The sequence below is a fragment of the Ornithorhynchus anatinus genome, chromosome X1 (genome assembly GCF_004115215.2).
Source record: "Ornithorhynchus anatinus isolate Pmale09 chromosome X1, mOrnAna1.pri.v4, whole genome shotgun sequence".
NCBI classification, from domain to species: Eukaryota; Metazoa; Chordata; class Mammalia; order Monotremata; family Ornithorhynchidae; genus Ornithorhynchus; species Ornithorhynchus anatinus.
The window spans coordinates 86,084,241-86,110,392 of NC_041749.1; the positions used below are offsets into that span (position 1 = coordinate 86,084,241).

General features: G+C 49.7%; 2 protein-coding genes across 3 annotated transcripts; one reads left to right on the forward strand and one right to left on the reverse strand.

Annotated features, from left to right (window-relative positions):
- Nucleotides 1–129: 129 nt before the first annotated feature.
- Nucleotides 130–19,042, reverse strand: GLT8D1 (glycosyltransferase 8 domain containing 1). Its single transcript, XM_029050429.2, has 10 exons — nt 18,959–19,042; nt 8,936–8,982; nt 8,744–8,842; nt 6,818–7,031; nt 3,713–3,830; nt 3,230–3,314; nt 2,854–2,966; nt 1,306–1,472; nt 1,077–1,189; nt 130–963 (listed from the first exon to the last, which is right to left on the reverse strand). Exons 2-10 carry the CDS (start codon nt 8,949–8,951, stop codon nt 773–775), a joined length of 1,116 nt encoding a protein of 371 aa, XP_028906262.1. The 5' UTR covers nt 8,952–8,982; nt 18,959–19,042; the 3' UTR covers nt 130–772.
- Nucleotides 19,043–19,092: 50 nt separating this feature from the next.
- LOC120638076 (signal peptidase complex subunit 1-like) lies at nt 19,093–25,983 on the forward strand. Of its 2 annotated transcripts, XM_039910415.1 has the most exons (4): nt 19,095–19,503; nt 22,778–22,837; nt 22,911–22,997; nt 25,708–25,983. In XM_039910415.1, exons 1-4 carry the CDS (start codon nt 19,237–19,239, stop codon nt 25,792–25,794), a joined length of 501 nt encoding a protein of 166 aa, XP_039766349.1. In that variant the 5' UTR covers nt 19,095–19,236; the 3' UTR covers nt 25,795–25,983. The 2 variants fall into 2 exon arrangements, with proteins under 2 accessions (XP_039766350.1, XP_039766349.1); XM_039910416.1 differs by lacking the exon at nt 22,911–22,997 and having other exon boundaries at nt 19,093–19,503.
- The last annotated feature ends 169 nt before the right edge of the window (nt 25,984–26,152 follow it).

Below are 26,152 nucleotides of genomic sequence, written 5' to 3' on the forward strand. Positions count from 1 at the left end.
CTAAGTCATTCCTGTCGAATGTAAGTTAACCTTTGTTAATAACTGCGAGGTAAGCAGGCACTGTGCTAGATGCAAGCTAATCGGTGTGGACACAGTTCCCGTCCCACATAGAACTCACCATCAAAGAGGGAGGGAGAACAGGAATTTAATCCCCACTACAGAGGAAGAAGCTGAGGTCCAAAGAAGTCGCTTGGGGCCGTACACCAGGTGATTGAGGAGGCTGGAATTAGAGCCCAGGTCCTCTGCTTACCACAAAGGTGATTTTCCCCCCTGCCTGCTGATAATCTTCCACCCACAAGACGATGGGTTGAGCTGGATAAAAAGTTGGTGAGTACCAAGGTTATTTTGGACATTTACAATTGCACTTTCAAAGAGATTTTGCCGGTCAGCCACGACGGCTGGAGATGGTGGGGTTTAAAACCAAGCTGGAGGAAGAGGGATATACTACAACCTTTATCGTCAAATATAATTGAATGAGTTGTGCAAAAAAGGATTACCATCTTAAAGAAGTGTGTGGCCACAGGGTATACACATTGGGTACAAAACAGCCATTTTTGATTCCATTTCCTTAGTGTCAGATTCTCTCTGCAGTACGGGGCAGTGACATAAGGCACACTGGTCCAAGTAGGGGAGGTGGAGATTGACTTCCATAACGGACATTGGAGGGCAACAGGGCGGGCGAATCTCCTTTCCTTGGGCTCCGCCCACGGTAAGTCCTGTGATCCCCCAGGGTTATGGTGTTCTAGTGTTTCCCGATGATCCGCAATCCGTTTTATGTTGCATTTGAGGTCTCGAGATGTCTCCGGATCAGACTGAATTTGCCAGTAGGATCTGGGATATACCATTTCTCCCAAACATCGGCATAGGAAGCGGTTCTTCCCCATGGCTTAAAGTGCCCATTCCAGTGGAGCAATTTGGCAGCTTTCACAAACTGGGGTGAATATCTTTTGCCAGCACTAGAGCCTTCAAAAACAAAACCGAAGTTAAAAACCACGGCCCCGGGGGTAGGAGACATCCTTCCTAACGTAGGTAGTGCATAAAAAATGAGTCAAGAGGTGGTTCCCACTTCCACTTACCAAGATGTCGGACGTTCCACATGGGATCTATGCTGGAATGCTGTCTGTAAAAGACAATTAGCAGAGGCGGTGTCGCGGCACTGCCCGCTAAGGTCCTGCTATATAACTCCTCTCTAAAAGGACAGATGGAACGAGCTGAATTACTAATAGCCCCGGCTGACAACGCCATCAAAAAAAAGAAAAAGGGGGTAGGGTATAACTTGCAGGACTGCCAGTGGTTTGCACTTACTGCGTATTAAGTCTCATCCATTTTTCCAGCTGGTCTGTGATGTTTTGTTGTTTCCATTCTGTTAAATTTGCAACGAAGACCCCAGGATTAAAAGAGCACGTGCTGGCTTTCATGGCAAGTTTCCGAATCCTTTCTTTTTTGTAGTCCAGAAATCCGATGTAATTGTACTGAGAACAGAATGAAAAGCACACGTTGGTCTCCTCTGCATGGGGCAAACAATGTCAGTTGGAAAAACCTTTGGCAGAACCTAATACCGCTCACTAGCTACAAGCAGCCAATTGCCATAGTCATAACTTAGGGATTGGATTTGTGTGCAGAGGAGCGATTGTTCGCTCAGTTCTGTCAGAGTGGCTGCCTTTCTGCCTGGGTATGCTGCAACGCCCACCCTAAGAGTTGAGTATATTCGGTAAAGTTACAGTAGGGGAATCGGTAGAGTGTAAGGATATTCATCAGAAGGATGTGGGTTCTAATCCTGATCCCGCCACATGTCTGCTGTGTGACCAAGAAGCAGCGTGGTTTAGTGGAAAGAAAACCTGGGCTTGGGAGTCAGAGGCCATGGATTCTAATTCCAGCCCTGCCACTTAGCTGTGTGACTTTGGGCAAGTCACTTCACTTCTCTGCGCCTCAGTTATCTCATCTGTAAAATGGGGATTAATAATAATATTGGTATTTGTTAAGCGCTTACTATGTGCAGAGCACTGTTCTAAGCGCTGGGGTAGACACAAGGGAATCAGGTTGTCCCACGTGGGGCTCACAGTCTTCATCCCCATTTTACAGATGAGGTAACAGGCACAGAGAAGTGAAGTGACTTGCCCACAGTCATACAGCTGACAAGTGGCAGAGCCGGGAGTCGAACCCATGACCCCTGACTCCGAAACCCAGGCTCTTTCCACTGAGCCACGCTCCTTCCCACAGGATTAAGACTGTGAGCCTCACGGGGGGCAACCTGATTACCTTATATCTCCCCCAGCGCTTAGAGCAGTGCTTGGCACATAGTAAGCACTTAACAAATACCATCATTATTCTCTCTGCCTCAGTTACCGCATCTGTAAAACGGGGATTAAGAGTGTGAGCCCCATGTGGGACAGGGACCGTGTCCAACCTGATTAACTTGTATCTGCCCCAGCGCTGAAAACAGTTCTTGGCGCTTACAAAGAACAATAATAGTAATCGTCCCGTGCTGTGGAAGTGGGGTGTGTACCAATGTGTTTGGAAAGGGGAGAGCCAAGAGGGGAGGAGTTACGAGCCTTAGTAGGGCTTTGAGGATGGAGAGTCGGGGGGTGTCTCAGTTTGTAAACACGTGCTTGCAGAAGCACAGAGTTTAAAAAGAAAGATCGCTCCCAATCTTCCTGAAGTAGCCCAGTGTGGAGTTTGGATATTTGCCTGTTACGAGGGTTGCCAAACCAGATCTGAAAGGGTTAAAGTAGCTTGTTCCAGGTCAGACCTGACGCCCAAAGGAGCAGCAGTCAAGGTCAAGGACTGGGTCAGACCGACGATTTCCTCCTGCCTGCGCTATTTCCAGCAAAATTACGGGGACCAGCTCGTCACCTGATTTCCTGCTCCACGGACGACCACTCTAGAAGAGGTTGAGTCACAGTCTTCTGAAAACGCAGCTGCGTGACCAGGCTTCAGAGGCGTATTATAGAGAGCAAGAATATCATCTGCAGACCAGAGCAAATTACAAAATGAATGATACCGACTTACTGAAGAAATGGATCTTCAAACACTTCCAGCCGTTTCTCCTCTCTTAGAAGAGCACTGTGCTCGGCACGTAGTGAGCGCTTAACAAATGCCATCATTATTATTATTAAAAACGTCCATCATTCCCACCCATCGGGTTAGATCTATAATACGCGTACTCCTGTGGGGATCTATAAGTCAACTGTCCCAGTTGGCCGCTGGCCTCGGGGTAAAAATCGAGTACCTTGCACGATTACATCGTCATCCACGTAAACTGCCTTATTTGCGTGGGGAACCAAATTAGGCAGGTAGAATCTTGCATAGGTTAACTGTAAAGAAGGAAGTGAGAAAAAAACAGTGACCTAGAAGAAATCATAGCCAATACCACTGACTTTACCATCTGCTTCTGGGTTAGATTTATGATAGCCTGGCCTTCTATGGCCTTCAGACTCAACTGAAAGCTCTGGGGAGGAAACATATCTACCGACTCTTTTCTACTGTACTTTCCCAAGCCCTCGCTACAATGCTCTGCAAACAGTAAGCACCCAAATACCATCGATGGACTGCCTTCGATTTTTGAATGCAGGATACGTTGCCTGTGATTTAATGTGCTTTGAAACGTTTTCCGAAGAAAATCCTAAGTAATATGATGAAATGTTTATCCATCCAAATAGCTAATTCCTCAACCTCCCATTTACGGAAGCAGGCGACGGCAAATGGCACTCACTGGTTTCACAGGGTCCGGTTGGTCTGGATCCGCCTTGACTTTCCCTTCCAGAAGTTGAGGGTTGAAGTTCACGATTCTGTGTTTGACGTTTTTCAGCGCAGCGCTATTAAGCCAGGATCTGGATAGAGTGAAGCGGGCCACGTCACTTTCACTTTTTAAAATGACTCATATGAAGTACACAGAAATGGTTTTGATATTTTAAAACTTCAAAGCGTCTTTGAATCTCATCGAAAAGGGGATTTCCCCCACAAATCAATATTTCTCCTTTACAATATTGAATACTGAAGATAACTGCTATTAGGTTCTCTTGAAGCACAACATTTGGGATAAATGTGACATTGTTAGCCTTTGGTGAGAGCCGTGTGCTTTCAAAACACCCAGTTGAAGAGCCTCGCCAAGGGAATTGCAGAGAAGGAATAAGGAGAATATTTCGTTTCCCAGGAAGCAAGGGGGCGGACGCGCTACCTTTTGCAAAAGAAAGCTTATCCTGGAGGGAGCTGACCTCCAGAGTTCTCTGGATGGGGGAGTGGCATGCGAAGTTCTTCCCCGGCTGGGGAGTGCAGGGGAGCAGCACGGCCTGGTGGATAGAGCACGGGCCTGGGAGTCAGAAGGTCATGGGTTCTAATCCCAGCTCTGCCACTTGTCTGCTGTGTGGCCTTGGGCAAGTCAACTTAACTTCTCTGGGCCTCAGTTCCCTCATCTGTAAAATGGGGATTAAGACTGTGAACCCCATGTGGGACGGGGACTATGTCCAACCCAATTATCTTGTATCTAACTCCAGCGCTTAGAACGATGCCTGGCACACAGTAAGTGCTTAAAAAATACTATACTAAATACTGTGTCTAACCTGATTAGCTTGTATCTATCCCAACACTTAGTACAGTGCCAGGCAAATAGGAAACGCTTAAATACCACTTGAAAACCCCCCAACAAAATGGGGGTTGATGATCTATTTTTGGGGTTTTGTTTTAAATCTTTGCGGTTACGAATGTCCATTTGGATTTCCTCTTTGCGTTCTTTTCAACTGAATCTCTAACTACGATATTTGGTTTTTGTTGGGGTTTTTTATGGTATTAGTTAAGCATTATGTGCCACACACGGTACTAAGCACTGGGGTAGATACAAGCTAATCGGCTTGGACCCAGTTCATGTCCCGCATGGGGCTCACAGTCCTAACCCTCATTTTACATACGAAGTAACTGAGGCACAGAAAAGTAAAGTGACTTGCCCGAGGCCACACAGCACACAAGTAGCAGAGCTGGGATTAGAACTCAGGTCCAGATTCGGGCTCCTTCTGCTAGTCCACACTGCTTAACCAGACTTTTACAACTCTTCAGAGGACGCAGGCAAGGCAGAGTTCCCATATCCTTTAGGTCTGGTGAGGGGCTGGCTTTTACTTCTCTTCTGGGTTACCTCAGCAAGGGTGGCCCCTCTCTCACAAAATGAGCGAGTCTAACAGTAAGCGCTCAATAAATAGGACGATGAATGAATGTTGATCTTGACCCACACCAAACATCCATCAACAAAAAGGACAAAAAGTTACCACTGTGCTCTGTACACTTCGCTCTCCTAGCTTACGGGGACAAGTTTTCCGCATTAAGAAAAACTCACGTTCTAGTTCGTGAGCCTGGATTAGTGCCACACACCTGCAAATAACCATTTCTCCTACCACAGTGCCTTCTGTCTCGATAACGATAATCATTATGGTACTTAAGCGCTTCCTATGTGCCAGGCATTGTACTAAGCGCTGGGATGGACACAAGCAAATCCAGTTGGACTCAGTCCCTGTCCCTCGTAGGGCTCAATGTCTCAAACCCCCATTTTACAGATGAGGTCACTGAGGTACAGAGAAGTGAAGCGTCTTGCCCAAGGTCGCGCAGCAGACAAGCGGCGGAGCCGGGATCAGAACCCACGACCTTCTGACGCCCGGGCGTATTAAGCGCTCACTACGTGCCAAGCGCTGGGCTAGGTACGAGATAATCAGATCGGACGCGGTCCCCGCCCTACGGAACGTAGCTTAACTACACCACGGGGTTCAATCTAAAAAGGGTAGTGAGAACACAGGTGAGGGAAGAACTGAGTGTACCCAGCTAGAACGAACGTGACTATAGCTAGATGAGTTTCCTAGCACCTTCACGGCAGGAAGCGGAACCTACGCTTCAAAAGCAAGAGCAGACCAGAAATCCAGAGAGAAGGGAGCTGAATTTGGCAGGCAGTAGTCAGGAGGATGCCAGGAGTGGGCCCTAGGCAGGAGATTAGGGTGAGAGCAAGCTGGTCTACTTCCTGCTAAACTCCAGCTCCTCATTCAATCTGCTTTCCGCTCCCTTCGGATCCCCGGATCCCACACTCACCTCTCCAACGGCAACGCCTCTGTTTCTGGTCGGTGGTGCTCTACGCCAGCTCAATTAACACCTTAGCTACCGCCCATCATCCAGACTACACTTCACGGAAGCCAAGCTGGCAGCTTTAAGCAAGACATCTTCGCCGAGCTGACTTTAGAGTCGGTGACGCCTGGCCGAGGCCAAGCGGTCGATGATGTAACCGACAGGTGAATTCTCCCTACGTGTGAGCAAGCTCATTCGAAGTGGGCTTCACTTCAAGACTTGAATGATACCGAGGGCCTTCTCTGGAGAAAGCGGGGAGGTGAGATTGAAACAGTAAGGCTGAGATGACTTAGTGGAAAAAAATGGCGCTTCTTGAGATGACCTCTCACCATGACAGGGCCTCGGCGTGGCTCAGTGGAAAGAGCCCGGGTTTGGGAGTCGGAGGTCGTGGGTTCTAATCCCGACTCTGCCGTTTGTCTGTCGTATGACCTAGGGCAAGTCACTTAACTTCTCTGAGCCTCAGTGACCTCGTCTGCAAAATGGGGATTAAGACTGTGAAGCCCACGTGGGACAACCTGGTTACCTTGTATCTACCCCAGCGCTTAGAACAGTTCTTGGCGCCTAGTAAGCGCTTAACAAATACCATCATTATTATTATAGCTTCTTATAACTAAGGGGTGTCTTAGGCTACACTCTGGACTGGGATGGCTTTCCACCTAAATGCCCTTCGGGTCACTGGGTTTGTGGCAGAGCTGCAAGGATAGAAAAGAGCTGAGCGTACCTGAGGTGATCCGCAGTACTGTTCAGAGTAACAATGTGGAAAACCACATTGGACTGGGTGTTATGATAAATGCTATTGATAGCTGCAATGGTGCCCCCGAGTCTTTCTTCAGACGCTGCGATGACCACGGGGATTTCGTCTCCGATCTCATCTACCAAGTCTTCCGGGGCTTCGGGGACAAAATCGATTGGCTGAAATCCCACGAGATTTGAATCTGGGGAGGACGGATAAAGACAACGGGAAGTTAGTGAGTGGCTCTTTCTGCGGGGAGGCCAGTGTCGAATAAATGAGTTCTGGACACGAACCCTAAGGCAGGATGTTTAAAGGGGGAGAGAGGAGAAAAGAGAGCCCGCAGGAACGGAACGGCGGAGCGGACAGAGCCCGGGCCTGGGAGTCGGAAGGTCGTGCGTTCCAATCCCGGCTCCGTGACCTCGGGCAAGTCGCTTTACTTCTCCGGACCTCGGTTAGCTCATCTCTAAAATGGGGAATGAGTCTACGAGCCCCAAGTGGGACAGGGACTGTCCAACCCAATTTGCCTGTAACCAGCCCAGCACTTAGTACAGTGCCTGGCATGCAGTAAGCACTTAACAAGTATCACAATTATTATTATTAAATCACTCTTCCCCTACATTAAATGTTAAGTACATCCTCCCAGACCTTAATTCATTTCATTCTCAAACAAGAAATTTTATGAGCAATTAAATTTGTGAGAGGGGACCACAAAAACTATCAGGTGTTTTATTCCTTTTAAAAAAAATCTACAATACCTTAAGGCAGTAAAGAAAGCGATTATCTGAATATTGTGATTACTTTCCTACGACGGGCATTTCAAGGCACTAGTAATAATAATAATAATAATATGGTATTTGTTAAGCGCTTAACTATGTGCCAGGCACTGTACTAAGCGCTAGGGTGGATACAAGCAGATCGGGTTGGACACAGTCCCTGTCCCACGTGGGGCTCACAGTCTCCATCCCCATTTTACAGGTGAGGGAACTGAGGCCCAGAGAAATTAAGTGACTTGCCCCAAGTCACACAGCTGACAAGTGGCAGAGTCGGGATCAGAACCCACGACCTCTGACTCCCAAGCCTGGGCTCTTTCCACTGAGCCACGCTGCTTCTCTAGTGTTTGAGTCTACTAAAAATACCGAACAAAAGAAAAACCAAATGGGTAATACACTGGGTCTGCGCCGGAGCCCAGTGTGGGCAGGGATTGTTTCTACTGCTGAATTGTACTTTCCAAATGCTTAGTACAGTGCTCTGCACCCAGTAAGCCCTCAATAAATATGATTGAATGAATGGATGAGAAGGAAGTGAATGGATCAGGAAGGGCTCCGTCTGGAAGGGAACAAACGCTTGCTTACCTGCTGTAGGGTTGGTGTTGCAGTGATCATGATGTCAGTCGGTCTGTCAATCGTATTCATTGAGCGCTTACTACATGCAGAGAACTGTACTAAGCGCTCGGGAGAATACGATAAACAGACATATACCCTGCCCACTAAGAACTTACAGTCTAGAGAAGCTGCCAATGGCGGCCGCTGTAGTTTCTCTTCGGGCCTGCTCCAACGCAGGCGACGGACGCTAAGCAGTAAGATGGGATAACCATTTACCTGTGGGTCTCTTTTTGAAAAAAAATCTACGGCAGCAGATTAGTTGCTTATAGGAGACTTAGATGGACTCTAGTAGCACCCAAGAACCTCTTCTCCGCTAAAGTCTGTACTGGTTTTGCATCTGGCTTTGATGCTGCCAACTTAGTCGAGTGAGAAATAATCTAGTGGGGTCAAAATAATGGGAACTCGCTGCACACAACAGGGAATGGAGTGAGTTTCAAAGACCCTCTTCTGTACTCCTACATCTGTCACCCCCACTGGTATTAGAAAACAGACTTCCACTGTAGTTCCCGTTTGTCCACAAAGATAACTGTACCTGAGATCTCTCTCCTTAACAAATCACTCAGACCCAGGAAGTTATGATGCAGAACTAACAAAAAGACACCAATAGCAAAGACCAGGATGATGATGTTCACTGAAACATAAAAAAGGAGAAAAAACATTATTACCTCTCTTCGCTTTTTATCCAGCTCTGAAAAAACAATGCGGATCTCTAGGAAATACGTACCTTTTCGGAATGACATTTTCCCTTCTCCTTACAGAACTGTCACAAACCTGTGCAAAAAAATAAAAAAAAACAACCCACAGAAATCAACTGAAAATCCTGGACAAATTAGTCAATAGTATTTATTAAGCACTCAGTCTGTGCAGAACACTGTACTAAGCACTTGGGAGAGTATAACAGAACAATAAACAGACGCATTCTCTGCCCACAATGTGCTTACAGTCTAGACGGGGAGACAGGCATTAATATAAATATATAAATTACAGATATGGGAAGTGTGAACTGCATGTTGCTGTTCCAGGAAGGTAGTGAAACTGAGGTAGAGAAAAGAACAGAAAATACAGCTTTATGAGTTTGCTCTAAATGGAAAATTAATTCTTGGGGATTTTCCTGGAGGAACCATTGTGTCGCCCCACAGAAAAAATCCAAAGACGACATTCGTCCCATGGAGAAAATCCTCATTTGAGGGAAAAGTTCATGGGAAGGGGCAACGGGCAATGATCTATTATGAGCCTCTTCATTTCATTCAATCGTATTTATAGAGCACTTACTATGCGTAGAGCACTGTACTAAACGCTTGGAATGGACAATTCGGCTCTATCCCACTGCTACAACAGCTTGGAGAACTCATTCGCTCCCACACGGCTTCAACTATCACCTCTATGCCTATGACACCCAAATCTACATCTCCAGCCTGGATCACTCTCTCTCCCTCTCTGCAGTCTCACATTTCTTCCTGCCTTCAAGACATCTCTACTTGGATGTGCTCCCGTCACCTCAAGCTTAACATGTCCGAAACAGAGCTCCCTATCTTCCCACCCAAACCCTGTTCTCCCCTTCACTTTCCCATCACTGTAGACGGCCCCACCATCCTTCCCGTCTCACAAGCCCGTAACCCTGGTGTTATCCTTGACTCCTCTCTCATTCAAATTCAATCCATCACTAAATCCTGTCGGTTTCACCTTCAAAACATCGTCAGAATTTGCCCTTTCTTCTCCATCCAAACTGTTACCATGTTAATCCAAGCACTTATCCTATCCCGCCCTGATTACTGTATCGGCCTCCTTGCTGGCCTCCCAGCCTCCTGTACTCTCCCCACTCCAGTCCACATTTCACTCGGCTGCCTGGATCATTTTTCTACAAAAACGTTCATGATATGTTTCCCCACTCCTCGAGGAACTCCAGTGGCTGCCCATCCAGCTCTGCATCAAACAGAAACTACTCATCATCGGCTTCAAAGCACTCAATCACCTTGTCCCCTCTTACCTCACCTCGCTACTCTCCTATTACAACCCAGCCCACACGCTTCGCTCCTCTACTGCTAACCTTCTCACTGTTCCTTAATCTCACGCACCTCGCCGCCGACCCCTTGCCCGTGTCCTGCCTCTGGCCTGGAATGCCCTCCCTCCTCAGATCTGACAATTTCTCTCTCTCCGCCTTCAAAGACTTATTGAAGGCAATCTCCAAGAGGCCTTCCCTAAGCCCTCCTTTTCTCTTCTCCTTCTTCCTTCTGCATCGCCCTGACTCGCTCCCTGCTCATAAGCTCATTGTGGGCAGGGAATGTATCTATTTATTGTTATACTGTACTCTCCCAAGCGCTTAGCACAGTGCTCTGTCCATAGTAAGCGCTCCATAAATGTGAGTGAACGAACAGTTGAAGTTGGCTTGGGATTACTGTATCCCACCCTGCCAAGAGCCTAAAAGAACAACAAAAAACAAACAAAAAACATAGCCCTACTCGCTGTACCTCGATTTTGTCTGTGTCACCACCAAACCCTTGTCCATGTCATCCCTCTGGTCTGGAACTCCTCCTTCCCCCCTTCAAAGCCGATGGCCCACCACTCTGCTTATGGTATTTGTTAAGCGCTTACTATGTGCCAGGCACTGTACTAAGTGCCGGGTTAGATACTCGCTAACCAGACTGGACACAACCCACGTCCCACAAAGGGCTCACAGTTTTAATCCTCGTTTTATAGATGAGGTAACTGAGGCACCGAGAAGTGAAGTGACTTGTCCAAGGTCACAAAGTAATTACAGCCCCGGTCTTTCTGACTCCCAGGCCCATGCTCTATTCACTAGACCACACTGCTTCTTGCGCCTTTAAAGCCTTATTAAAATCACATCTCTTCCAAGAGGCCTTCCCCAACTAAGCCCTTATTGCCTTCTGCGCCTGGATCTGTATTCTTTAGGCACTTGAAATTCACCCGACCCTCAACTCCTCAGGACTCAGGCACATATCTAATTTATTTTAATGTCTGTCTCCCACTCGAGTTCGTAAGCTCTCTGTGGGTGGGGAACCTGTCTACCGACTCTGTTGTACTGTACTCCCCTAAGTGCTTAGTACAGGTCTCTGACCCATTAAGTGCTCAAATACAATTAATCGATTACAGTGCTCTGCACACAGTAAGCACTCAATGATTATAACCGATTGATACAAGAGTGGTCAAAATTTAAACATTGAGCACATCTCCTTCAACCGGTCTTCTGTGGGCCAACTGCCACGAAACCACCATTCACAGGCCTAGTTGAAGTTTTATCCCACATTAGCCAATTAAGCATAACAACAGCATTTGCTAAGCACTTACTATGTGCCAAACACTGTACTAAACACCGGGGCCGATGCAAGATAATCAGATCGGACACTGTCCCTGTTCCACATGGGGCTCACGGTCTATGCGGGAGGGAGAACGGGTATTGAAACTCCATTTTCCCGATGAGGAGACTGAGGCACAGAGAAGTTAGGTGACTTGACCAGAGTCACACAGCAGGCGAGTGGCGGAACCGGGATTAGACCGCAGGTCTTCTGACTCCCAGGGCCAGGCTGTTATCGCTAGGCCATGCTGCTTTAAGTACATTCATCCACACTGTTTTTCTATCTGTATTGCTAGGGTTACATCCTTGAGGAACTCCCCATTGAATAAAAATTAGTGTTATATGACGCGTACTTTCACAGATGCTATGTGCACGGACAAAACCATTTCTTCTGCCATCACATGGCATGCTATCCAGGTAGATGCGTGTTCTTGGAAGAACATTCCCCGATTCACTAAACGTTCCATCCGATTCGTCAGATGAAAGCGTGCGCTAATAGAACCGAATGCATTTATCTATTCAATCACTTATGCCCCATCATTTATACCTACTTTCCCCTTCGGCGATGTATATTTTGTCAGCTTGTGCCTGCTGTCTTCCCCATTACCTTTAAAATTCCCTGAGACCTTTCGCTTCTCACCGCTCTTCAAGCAACTAATACGACGGGGCGCCCTGCACACAGTAGATGTTCAATAAAGACAGCTGATATTAAAAATGATAATATAAGAAATGCCCTGGTCCACCCAGTTCACTGCTCTGTCTCAGACAATGAAAACAAGACGACGGTTAGGAATGTCACGGCCAACGTTCCCGAAGCCGGTCCCTCTCCCCACAGACTTGGAGAAGCAGCGTGGCTCAGTGGAAAGAGCACGGGCTTTGGAGTCAGGGCTCATGAGTTCGCATCCCAGCTCTGCCACTTGTCGGCTGTGTGACTGTGGGCAAGTCACTTAACTTCTCTGGGCCTCAGTTCCCTCATCTGTAAAATGGGGATTAACACTGTGAACCCCACGTGGGACAACCTGATTCCCCTGTGTCTACCCCAGCGCTTAGAACAGTGCTCGGCACATAGTAAGCGCTTAACAAATACCAACATTATTATTATTATTAGACTCCACTGACCCGCCATGGACCTCTCATCTAAGATTAGAACCAAGTCCTTCAATCGATCAATCGTATTTATTGAGCGCTTACTATGTGCAGAGCACTGTCCTAAGTGTTTGGAGAGTACAACGGAAAGAATACCCCACAACAAAAAAGGGGACAACAAACAGAAAAAGTACAACACGACAGAAAGAGTACGATACATCAGCGATTGCCTCTTTTGCTTATAAATGAAGCCGGTAAGGAGAGAGGACACCTCGTGTATGAGTGAAGGGTGATGGTGAGAGAAGGGAGCTGACGAGGAGGGGGAGAGTGGGTCACCCAAAAGCCAGACCGTCTCCTACGGCGAGAAGATCCGTGTTCTGTTGCACCACTGTTAAATGGAGGCACTGTAAAACGGGTGGGAGGCTCAAATTAATCAATCAGTGGTATTTATTGAGCGCTTACTGTGGTCGTGGGTTCTAATCCCGGCTCCGCCACTTGCCAGCTGTGTGATTTCGGGCAAGTCACTTCCCTTCTTGGTGCCTCAGTTACCTCATCTGGAAAATGGGGATGAATAATTAATAATAATAACGTTGGTATTTGTTAAGTGCTTACTACGTGCAGAGCACTGTTCTAAGCGCTGGGGTAGATACAGGTAATCACGTCCCTCGTGAGGCTCACAGTCTTCATCCCCATTTTACAGATGAGGTCACTGAGGCCCAGGGAAGTTAAGTGACTTGCCCACAGTCACAGCTGACAAGTGGCAGAGCAGGATTTCGAACCCATTACCTCTGACTCCCAAGCCCGGGCTCTTTCCACTGAGCCACGCTGCTTCTCTGTAAAGACTGTGAGCCCCACATGGGACAACCTGACGACCTCGTATCTACCCCAGCGCTTAGTACAGTGCCTGGCACATAGTAAGCGCTTAAGAAACACCACCATTATTATTAGTAGTAGACGCGAACCCTGCCCACAAAGAGCTTACTGGCTTGAAAATAAACTACAGAGGGGGGGATGGTAGAGTCTAAAGAGTAGCAATGTGGTTGAGTGGCAAGAGCTGGGGCTTGCGAATCAGAGGTCATGGGTTCTAATCCCTGCCCCGCCACTTATGAGCTGTGTGGCTTTGGGCAAGCTACTCAACTTCTCTGGGCCTCAGTGAAGCAGCATGGCTCAGTGGCAAGAGCCCGGGCTTGGGAGTCAGAGGTCATGGGCTCGAATCCCAGCTCTGCAACTCATCAACTGTGTGACTGTGGGCAAGTCACTTCACTTCTCTGTGCCTCTGTGACCTCATCTGTAAAATGGGGATGAAGACTATGAGCCTCACGAGGGACGACCTGATGACCCCGTATCTACCCCAGCGCTTAAAACAGTGCTCTGCACATAGTGAGCGCTGAACAAATACCAACATTATTCATTCATCCCCATCTTCCAATTGAGGTAACTGACTGTGGGCAAGTCACTTCACTCCTCTGTGCCTCAGTTACCTCATCTGTAAAATGGGGATGAAGACTGTGAGCCTCACAAGGGACGACCTGATTACCCTGTATCTACCCCAGTGCTTAGAACAGTGCTCTGCACATAGTGAATGCTGAACAAACACCAACCTTATTATTATTATTACAGAGCTGTGCACGTAGTAAGTGCTTAACAAAACCAACCTTATTACTATTATTACAGTGCTTTGCACCTAGTAAGCGCTTAACAAACACCAGCCTTATTATTATTACAGTGCTGTGCATGTAGTAAGCACTCAAGAAACACCAACCTTATTATTATTACAGTGCTGTGCATGTAGTAAGCGCTCAAGAAACACCAACCTTATTATTATTATTACAGTGCTGTGCACATAGTAAGTGCTCGATATTGACTAATAATAATAATGTTGGTATTTGTTAAGCACTTACTACATGCAGAGCACTGTTCTAAGCGCCGGGGTAGGTACAGGTTAATCAGATACAGGGTAACCAGGTCGTCCCGTGTGAGGCTCCCAGTTAATCCCCATTTTCCAGATGAGGTAACTGAGGCACCGAGAAGTGAAGTGACTTGCCCAAAGTCACACAGCTGACAGGTGGCTAAAAGGGGGATGAGGACCGTGGGCCAACCTGGCATCTCCCCCAGCGCTTAGAACATAGTAAGCACTTAACAGATACCATAACAGATAGGGAAGCAGCGTGGCTCAGTGGAAAGAGCCCGGGCTTGGGAGTCCGAGGTCATGGGTTCGAATCCCGGCTCTGCCACTTGGCAGCTGTGGGACTGTGGGCAAGTCACTTCACTTCTCTGTGCCTCCGTTACCTCATCTGTAAAATGGGGATAATAATAATAATGTTGGTATTCGTTACACGCTATGTGCAGAGCACCGTTCTAAGCGCTGGGGGAGATACGGGGTCATCACTGTATTGTATCATATTGTATCATGTTGCTATATTACCGATTTCGTTTATTACTGTTTATTGTTGTCAGTGCTGCCACCCACCTCTCTGGCCTCGCCATGTCCCTCCTCCCCCTCTCCCCCCTCCCGCCCCTTCCTATCCTCCCCTTCCCCTTCCCCTTCCCCTCTCTCGCTCAGCTCTTTCCCACTCTCTCCTCTGTCTCCTCCCCCCTCCTCTCTCCCGCCCTAGAACCCCACTTTACCAGCGCTACCCCTCTTCCCCCTCCCCCTACTCTTCCCCCCACCAAAACCCCTCTTCACCCCCTCCCCCCTTCTCTCTTCCCCACCCATGCCCCATCCCAGTCCTCTTGTCCCACCGCCACCCCTCATCCCCCTCTCCTCGTCCAGGGCCCCGCCACCTCCTTCCCATCCAAACCCTCCCCTCCCCCCGCCCTTCCCACCCTCCTCCCCTTGCACCCACAGCTACTTTCAAGTGTGGCCTCTGGAACCCCCGCTCTATTACAGGCAAGCTACCTTTCATCCATGACCTTTTCCTCTCCCGCTCTCTCCTCCTCCTCGCCCTTTCGGAAACGTGGCTCTCTCCCGAAGACACGGTCTCCGCCGCCGCTCTCTCCAGCGGAGGCCTCTCCTTCTCCCACTCCCCCAGACTCACCGGTAAGGGAGGAGGCGTCGGCTTCCTCCTCTCGCCCCGATGCCGCTTCCGCACTATCCCTCCTCCCCCCTCCCTCTCCTTCCCCTCCTTCGAAGCCCATATCATTCGCCTCTACCACCCACTCCAGTTACTTGTCGCCGTCATCTACCGCCCTCCCGGTCCCACCTCCGACTTCTTCAACCACCTTGACCCCTTTCTCACCTTCCTCCTCTCCTTCTCTCTGCCCACTCTGATCCTTGGAGACTTAAACATCCATACGGATGTACCCGACGACTCCTCTGCCGCCCGCCTGCTATCCCTCCTCGACTCTGCCGACCTCCTCCTCCACCATACCGCGCCCACTCACCGACTCGGTCACACCCTCGATCTCGTCATCTCCTACCGCTGCACTATCTCCTCACTTCACCAACTCTGAAATCCCTCTCTCTGACCATAACCTTCTCACCTGCCTCATCTCTCACACTCCCTCCCCCTGCAAATCTTCGCTACTGCCCCACAGAGACCTCCGCTCTCTCGATCCCATCCGTCTTTCCAATAGCATCTCGCCTCACCTTGCCGCCCTGTCCTCTCTTCCCACTCTCGACGATCAGGTCTCCGCTCTCAACTCCACCCTCTCTACTCATCTCGACTCTCTCGCCCCCCCCTTTCCCTCCGCCGCTCTCGCTCCACTAACCCACAGCCCCGGATCACCTCCTCCGTCCGCCTCCTACGCTCCTATGCTCGAGCTGCTGAGCGCCGCTGGCGAAAGTCCAAGCACCGAGCCGACCTCACACACTTCAAATTTATCCTTTCCTGCCTTAACTCTGCCCTCTCCTCCGCCAGGCAAAGCTTCTTCTCCTCCCTCATCGACACCCATGCCCGTCACCCCCGCCGATTGTTCCGGACCTTTAACTCTCTCCTTAGGCCCCCTGTTCCTCCCCCTCCCCCATCTCTCACCCCTAATGATCTGGCCACCTATTTCCTCACGAAAATCAACACGATCAGGTCTGAGCTCCCCAAAGTCACCCCTCCGCCTCTCCCCTCACCCCCAACAACCCCCTCCCCTACTTTCCCATCCTTCCCTGCAGTATCCTCAGAGGAGATCTCCTCCCTCTTCGCAAGTGCCACCCCCTCCACCTGCGCCTCGGACCCCATTCCCTCTCACCTTCTTAAAACCATCGCCCCTGCCCTCCTCCCTTCCTTAACTTCTATTTTTAACCACTCAATCTCCAAGGGCTCCTTCCCCTCTGCCTTCAAACATGCCCACGTCTCCCCCATCCTAAAAAAACCCACTCTTGACCCCACTTCCCCCTCCAGTTATCGCCCTATCTCCCTACTACCCTTCCTTTCCAAAATCTTAGAACGAGTCGTCTACAATCGATGCCTAGAATTCCTTAACTCCCATTCTCTCCTAGACCCCCTCCAATCTGGCTTCCGTCCCCTCCACTCTACTGAGACTGCTCTCTCTAAGGTCACCCGTGACCTCCTTCTTGCCAAATCCAATGGCTCCTACTCCATTCTGATCCTCCTTGACCTCTCTGCTGCCTTTGACACTGTCGACCATCCCCTCCTCCTCCATACCTTATCTCACCTTGGCTTCACGGACTCTGTCCTCTCCCGGTTCTCCTCTTACCTCTCTGGCCGATCATTCTCGGTCTCCTACGCTGGAGCCTCCTCCCCCTCCCATCCTTTAACTGTTGGAGTTCCTCAAGGGTCAGTTCTTGGCCCTCTTCTGTTCTCCATTTACACTCACTCCCTCGGTAAACTCATCCGCTCTCACGGCCTTGACTACCATCTCTACGCAGATGACACGCAGATCTACATCTCCGCCCCTGTCCTCTCCCCCTCCCTTCAGGCTCGCATCTCCTCCTGCCTCCGGGACGTCTCCACCTGGATGTCGGCCCGCCACCTAAAACTCAACATGAGCAAGACTGAGCTCCTCATCTTCCCTCCCAAGCCCGGTCCGCTCCCAGACTTCTCCGTCACCGTGGATGGCACGACCATCCTTCCCGTCCCGCAGGCCCGCAATCTCGGTGTCATCCTTGACTCGTCCCTCTCGTTCACCCCACACATCCTATCCGTTACCAAGACCTGCCGGTTTCACCTCTACAATATCGCCAAGATCCGCCCTTTCCTCTCCACCCAAACGGCTACCTTACTATTACGGGCTCTCGTTATATCCCGGCTAGACTACTGTGTCAGCCTTCTCTCTGACCTCCCTTCCTCCTCTCTCGCCCCGCTCCGGTCTATTCTTCACTCCGCTGCCCGGCTCATCTTCCTGCAGAAACGATCTGGGCATGTCACTCCCCTTCTTAAACAACTCCAGTGTTGCCTATCGACCTCCGCTCCAAACAAAAACTCCTCACTCTAGGCTTCAAGGCTCTCCATCACCTTGCCCCTTCCTACCTCTCCTCCCTTCTCTCTTTCTACCGCCCACCCCGCACGCTCCGCTCCTCTGCCGCCCACCTCCTCGCCGTCCCTTGGTCTCGCCTATCCCGCCGTCGACCCCCGGGTCACGTCCTCCCGCGGTCCCGGAACGCCCTCCCTCCTCACCTCCGCCAAACTGATTCTCTTTCCCTCTTCAAAACCTTACTTAAAAATCACCTCCTCCAAGAGGCGTTCCCAGACTGAGCTCCTCTTCCCCCTCTACTCCCTCTGCCATCCCCCCTTTACCTCTCCGCAGCTAAAGCCTCATTTTCCCCTTTTCCCTCTGCTCCTCCACCTCTCCCTTCCCATCCCCACAGCACTGTACTCGTCCGCTCAACTGTATATATTTTCGTTACCCTATTTATTTTGTTAATGAATTGTACATCGCCTTGATTCTATTTAGTTGCCATTGTTTTTACGAGATGTTCTTCCCCTTGACGCTGTTTAGTGCCCTTGTTCTTGTCTGTCCGTCTCCCCCCATTAGACTGTAAGCCCGTCAAACGGCAGGGACTGTCTCTATCTGTTGCCGACTTGTTCATCCTAAGCGCTTAGTACAGTGCTCTGCACATAGTAAGCACTCAATAAATACTATTGAATGAACTATTGAACAGTTAATCCCCATTTTACAGATGAGGTAACTGATTAACTGTGAGCCTCACGTGGGACGACCTGATGACCCCGTATCTCCCCCGGCGCTTAGAACAGTGCTCAGCACATAGTAAGCGCTTAACAAATACCAATATCGTTACCATTACCGTTCCCGTTAAGAGAAAAGAAAGGGGGCATCAACGCCGAAGAGGCCGCCCACGGGCCGGAAGACCTTCGGGCACAACGTTCTCCCCAGGGAGAGGAGAGGGGCGAGACCTACTCTTCGCCCTGAGGAGGGCCACCCCCGCGCGCTTACCTCCGTCTCGAGGAGCGGGCGAGCGAAAAAGAGGGCGCGCGAGCTGCCCCGTGGCCGTTGGCGAGTCTCTCCGTCGCCTCAGCGTTCGGCGCGCACGCGCAGAAGCTCCACCCCGCATAGCCCCGCCCCCGCCCTCGCCACCTCAGCGGCCCGCGGCCGCCCGCCCCGCCGCCTCACCGTTTTTCAAGGCGACTCCTTCGGCGGGGCGGACGGGGCCCGGCCTTCCCTCCCTCCCTCCGGGACGCGCCGCCGCCGTCGGTCGTCGTCGGCCGGGGAAAATGGAGGGGCGTCGATCTCTCAACGGGCCCGAGGCCGCCCCCACCGAGGCGGTGGAGTCCGACGACGACGGGCCGGAGGTCACCGTCGGCTACGATATCCATTTCACCGTGACCCATGTTTTAAGCGTAACCGCCGGCCGCTCCGTGGACGAGGCCCCCGAAGGCCCGGCCGGCCGCCTCGACGGTCGCAGTCCCGGCCGCCCCGTCGGTGGCGCCGCCCGCCGCCCTTCCCCCGATCCCGGCCCCGCCACCGGAATCCTGGAGATGGTCAGTGGGAAGGAGGGAATCGCCCCTTTCCCTCCCCTCTCCGGCCTCCCCTCGGCGCCGCTCCGCCGCCCCCCCACCCCCGACCTCGCCCCGTCCCTTCATTCAGGCGCCTTTATTGAACCTTTACTGTGTGCAGAGCGCTGTACTAAGCGCTTGGGAGAGCACCGCACGACAGTAGTAATAATAGTATTTGTTAAGCGCTTACTACGTACAAAGCACTGTTCGAAGCGCTGGGGGAGATACAAGGTGATCAGGTTGTCCCACAAGGGCTCACAGTCTTCATCCTCATTTTCCAGATGAGGTAACTGAGGCACAGCGAAGTGGAGTGACTTACCCACAGTCACACAGCTGACAAGCGGCGGAGCCGGGATTAGAACCCATGACCTCTGAGTCCCCAGCCCGGGCTCTTTCCACTGAGCCACGCTGCTTTAACAATACTAGTAGGGGTTAAGGGCTTACTATGTGCCGAGCACTGCTCTAAGCGCTGGGATAATAATAATAATGTTGGCATTTGTCAAGCGCTTACTACGTGCAGAGCACTGTTCTAAGCGCTGGGGTAGATAGAGGGTATTCAGGTTGTCCCTCGTGAGGCTCACAGTCTTCACCCCCATTTTACAGATGAGGTCACTGAGGCACAGAGAAGCTAAGTGACTTGCCCACAGTCACACGGCTGACAAGTGGCAGAGCAGGAATTCGAACCCGTGACCTCTGACTCCCAAGCCCGGGCTCTTTCCACTGAGCCAGAGTTGGACACAGTCCCCCTCCCACATAGGGCTCACACTCTTAATCCCCAGTTGACAGGTGAGGGAACTGAGGCCCAGAGAAGTGAAGCGACTTGCCTGGGAAACACAGCAGACACGTGACGGAGCCGGGATTAGAACCCACGACCTTCTGACTCCCGGGCCCGGGTTCTAGCCGCTAAGCCACGCCGCTTAGTGGACAGACACGTTCCCCGCCCACAATGAGCTTCGGCACTTAGAACGGTGCTTGGCGCATAGTAAGCGCCTAACAAATACCATCATTATCACAGGCAAGCTTGGATAAAATCAAGCAGTGGTATTTACTGAGCGCTTACTATGTGTAGATCACTGTACCAAGCACTTGATAGAGTACAACGGCCAAATCGCTCCACTAGCTCTTTTGATACGATCAGACTTTCCCTCACTGTAGGCAGCATCATTCATTTATTCATTCGGTCGTATTTATCGAGCGCTTACTGTGTGCAGAGCACTGAACTAAGCACTTGGAAAGTACAGTTCGGCAACGAAGAGAGACAATCCCTGCCCACACCGGGTGTACAGTCTAGAAGGGGGGGAGGCACACTTCAAAACAAACAGGCATCGATATAAATAGAATTCTAGATATCTACGCAGCAAAACAAGTAAACAGGCATCAATATAAATAGAATTATACATATATACATAAGAGCTGTGGGGTGGGGAGAGGGGGGAAGAACAAGTCGAGGTGATGCAGAAGGGAGGGGAAGCTGAGGAAAAGGGGGGCTTAGTCTGGGAAGGCCTCTTGGAGGAGGTGAGCCTTCAGTAGGGCTTTGAAGGGGGAAGAGTGATTGGCGGATTTGAGGAGGGAGGGCGTTCCAGGCCAGAGGCAGGACGTGGGCCGGGGTCGACAGCGGGACAGCGAGATGGAGGCACAGTGAGAAGGTTAGCACCGGAGGAGCCGAGTGTGCGGGCTGGATGTAGGAGAGAAGGGAGGGGAGGTAGAAGAGGGCAAGGGGATGGAGAGCTCTGAAGCCAATAGTGAAGAGTTTTTGTTTGATGGGGAGGTTGACAGACAACCACATGTGATTTTTGAGGAGTGGGGTGACATGCCCACAATGTTTCTATAGAAAGATGATCCGGGCAGCGGAGTGAAGTATGGACTAGAGTGGGTTGGGAGGTCAGAAAGGAGGCTGATGCAGTAATCCAGTTGGGATAGGATGAGCATCACCATCCTTCCTGTCCCACAAGCCCGTAACCTTGGCGTTATCCTCTACTCATCACTCTCGCTCAACCGACATATTCAGTCTGTCACCAAATTCTGTCAATTCAACCTTCACAACATTGCTAAAATCCACCCTTTCCTCTCCATCCAAACTGCTACCAGGTTAATTCGAGCACTTATCCCATCCTCCCTTGATTACTGCATCAGCCTCCTAGCTGACCTCCCTGCCTCCCGTCTCTCCCCCCTCCACAGTTCGTTCTGCTGCCTGGATCATTTTTCTACACAAACGTTCAGTCCATGTTTCCCCACTCCTCAAGAGACAGAGAAGCGGCACGGCCTAGTGGATAGAGCACGGGCCTGGGAGTCAGAAGGTCACGGGTTCCCATCCCGGCTCTGCCGCTTGTCTGCTCTGTGACCTTGAGCAAGTCGCTTCACTTCTCTAGGCCTCGGTTCCCTCATCTGTAAAATGGGGATTGAGACTGTGAGCCTTACGTGAGACAGGGGACTGGGTCCCACCCAATTTGCTTGTATCCAACCCGGCGCTTAGTACAGTGCCTGGCGCAAAGTAAGCGCTTAACAAATACCATAATTATTATTACCATCGGCTTTAGAGCATTCAGTCGCCTTGCCCCCTCCTCCCTTAACTCCTTGATTTCGAACTACAGTCGGCACACACACCTAGGCCTTCTAATGCCAACGTACCCGCTGTGCCTCGACCTATCTCCACATCCTGCCTTTATCCTGGAACGCCCTCCCTCCTCATATCTGACAATCACGCTTCCCACCTTCAAAGCCTTACTGAAAGCACATCTCCTCCGAGAGGCCTTCCTTGCCTAAGCCCTCATTTCGTCTTCTCCCACTCCTGCATCATCCTTGAACTAGAATGTGCACCCTTTATTCACCCCTCCCTCGGCCCCACAGCACTTATGAACATAGCCATAATTTATTTATATTGAAGTCTGACACCCTCTAGACTGTAAACTCCTTGTGGGCAGGGAACGTGTCTCCCAACTCTCCCAAATGCTTAGTCCAGCGTTCTGCCCATGTTAAGCGCTCAAGAAATATGATTAATTTACTGAGCGCTTACCGTGTGCAGAGCACTGGACCAAGCGCTTGGGAGAGTACAGTACAACAGAGTTGGTAGACACAGTCCCACGTGATTGTTAGTCTAGACTGTAAACTCGTTACGGGCAGGGAACGTGTCTTCTGATTACTTGTCTCCCAAGCGCTTAGTACAGTGCTCAGCACCTAGTCACTGCCCAGTAAATGCCATCGATTGATCGTTAGAATATCAGTGATCCTTTTTTTTCCATTTTCTTTCTGAAACCCACAGGATTATAAGGGGCAAGAACTAGCAGAGCAGATATTTATGGGAATCATCCAGATATCGGCTGTAAGTATCTTTTGAATTTCACTTTTCTTTCCCCCAGTTTGGCTGTTGCTGATAGAATCTGTGTGTCCTGTAGGTCATTGGTTTTATCCTTGGCTATTGGGTTGAAGATTTCGGTTGGACCATCTCTATATTCCTAAGTGGACTTCTTATTTCCTGCATGGTAAGAAACTCTACAGTCTCCCTACTTTTAGCAATTACCACTTAATTATTTATGTACAAGAGTGGTGAACACTCTACCACCAATATATAGAGAGAAGAGCAGCGTGGCTCAGTGGAAAGAACCCGAGCTGGGGAGTCAGAGGTCATGGGTTCAAATCCCCGCTCCGCCGCTTGTCAGCTGTGTGACTTTGGGCAAGTCACTTCATGTCTCTGGGCCTCAGTTACCTCATCTGTAAAAGGGCATTAAGACTGTGAGCCCCACATGGGATGACCTGATCACCTTGTATCCTCCCCAGTGCTTAGAACAGTGCTTTGCACATAGTAAGCGCTTAACAAATGCCATCATTCTTATTATATAAAAAGAAGACTATTTATTTCATACTTTATTGGCCAAGCTAAGGTTCAGAACTAGGGAAGATACAAGACAGGTCGGATGCAATAAAGCTGCCGCTCACCTCGATCATTGTTCTCCCTACTCAAAGATTCATTCATTCAACTGTATTTATTGAGCGCTTATTGTGTGCAGAGCACTGTACTAAGCACCATGAAACCCCCAAAAAGGGGACCTGATATGGCCATTGAGCAGTCTGGGGAGCCTCCTGCTCTTGGGTGGGGAGGACAAGAAGGGAAGCAGCATGGCCCAATAGCAAGAGCACGGGCTTGGGAGTCAGGGGACATGGGTTCTAATCCTGCCTCCGCCACTTGTCTGTTGGGTGACCTTGGGCAAGTCACTTAATTTCTCTGTGCCTCAGATGTAAAAGGGGGATTAAGAGTGTGAGCGCCATTTGGGACAGGGACTGTGTCCAACTTGATTACCTTGTATCTATCCCAGCGCTTAGAACAGAGCTTGGCACATAGTAAGTACTTAACAAATACCATAATAATAATAATAAGGAGGAGGAGGGAGAGGAGGAGAAGGGAAGATGGAGGCTAGAAACACTCCCTGCTCCAGCCTCCTACTATTCTGGTAGACCTCAGGGAGGGAAGATGTGCTGTGGTATTAGGTTTCCTCCATCTCCACCTTCATCTAATACTTCTAAATACCCCTCATTGAGCATGGGCTCTGCAAAGCTCTGTTCAAATTAAGATAAGCAAACACCATCTCTGTTCACTAGGATTTTACACCCTAAAATATACCAGAATGATTTGGACAGACATGCAAACTTAGAGATGTGCACCACTGGACAAGCTAAGATTGCAGCCTGGCTCAGTGGAAAGAGCACGGGCTTTGGAATCAGAGGTCATGGGCTCGAATCCCGGCTCAGCCACTTGTCAGCTGTGTGACTTTGGGCAAGTCACTTAACTTCTCGGTGCCTCAGTTACCTCATCTGTAAAATGGGGATTAAGACTGGGAGTCCCACGTGGGACAACCAGATTCCCCTGTGTCTACCCCAGTGCTTAGAACAGTGCTTGGCACATAGTAAACGCTTAACAAATACCAAAGATTAATTAAATTCAAGAAATAACACAGGTATCACCTATGCCCTTGAGTCGGTACATATCCAGCTGTAATTTTTTTTTGGTGTCTGTCTCCCCTCTAGCCTGTAAGCTGCTTGGGGGGCAGGGGTCATCTATATCTACTCTCTATTGCACTGTACTCTCCCAACTGCTTAGTACAGTGCTCTGCGTTTAGTAAGCACTCCATAAATACGATCGACAGACAGTCATGTTTCATTATTCTTCTAACTTTGAAGTCTTCGTCATCGTGGGGAGCCAGGCAGCGGCATGGACTTAAACTGACTACGCAGTGGAGCCTATCGCTCTCCATATTCATTCAGTCGTATTTATTGAGCGCTTACTGTGTGCAGAGCACTGTACTAAGCGTTTGGAAAGTACCATTCGGCAGCAAATAGAGACAATCCCTTCCCAACAACGGGCTCACAGTCTAGAAGACTCCATACCCACCCTCCTCTCCCTCCTCCCCCCCCGAACTTTGATCCAGCCACCGTTAGGGTGTCGGGGAGCTTAAGCGGAATAGTAGACTACAGAAAAATTCAGAAAACAGCTCTCAGGGAAGAAATGATTAAAATGAATTTTTTAAATCACATGAAAACTGCTCAGCTCATATAAATGAAAAGTACAGAAAGATAATGATGCTATTTGAGCCTTATGTGCCCGGCGCTGGTGTTGATGATGATGGTATCTGTGAAGCGCTTGCTACGTTCCAGGCACTGTACGAGACAGATACTCTACCTGTGTTCCCCCTGTATTTCCACTTGGCCAGTAATGAGTGCAAATACACTTGTGAGCCTCCTATTTCATCAGCTGGGGGGGAATGTGGCCTTCTTTCATTCTAGGTTCCCTTTCCCCCCAGCTGCAACCTGGCTCAGTGGAAAGAGCGTGGGCTTGGGAGTCAGAGGTCATGGGTTCGAATCCCGGCTCTGCCACTTGTCAGCTGTGTGACTGTGGGCAAGTCACTTCACTTCTCTGGGCCTCAGTTCCCTCATCTGGAAAATGGGGATGAAGACTGTGAGCCCCATGTAGGATATCCTGATTACCCTGTAAATATCCCAGCGCTTAGAACAGTGCTCTGCACATAGTAAGCGTTTAACAAATACCATTATTATTATTACACATCCTTAGCTCAAAGGCTGTCAGTCATGAGCAATTTCTGATGGGTCCACACTGGGGAGTAACAGTTTTAAGCAATGCTTCTCTGGACTTGTGGGCTTTGGGATACGATAACCTATCTTTTGCCTCTTCTTTCCTAGATGACAATCCCTCCGTGGCCCATGTACCGCCAACATCCCTTAAAGTGGCTACCTGTTCAGGATTCAAGATTAAGGAGCCAAAGATAAGAAAACAGCAGCAAGAAACAGAAGGCAGGTTTAAGAGGGGCCTTTTTAGTGAAGCTTCCAGGATTTGTGATCCAAATAAGTGTTACAATGGACAGAAAAATAGAAGAGCTACCTAAAGAACAAATGCTGCTTGTTTGAGCTAGTCGTTTCTGTCATTGAGTTAATAAAGCATCCTAAAACAGAACTACATTCCAGTTTATTGCAGAACTGTGTTCGGTTTTAATGGTTTACATAGTTTGCTACAGACATGTAGGTTCTAGTTAATTTTTTCTCCATGGCCAAAAGTATTCATGCCACTGGGTGCAAATTATTTTAAGTTCATCTGATTAGTGAGGAATAAAAATCTCTTCCAGAATAT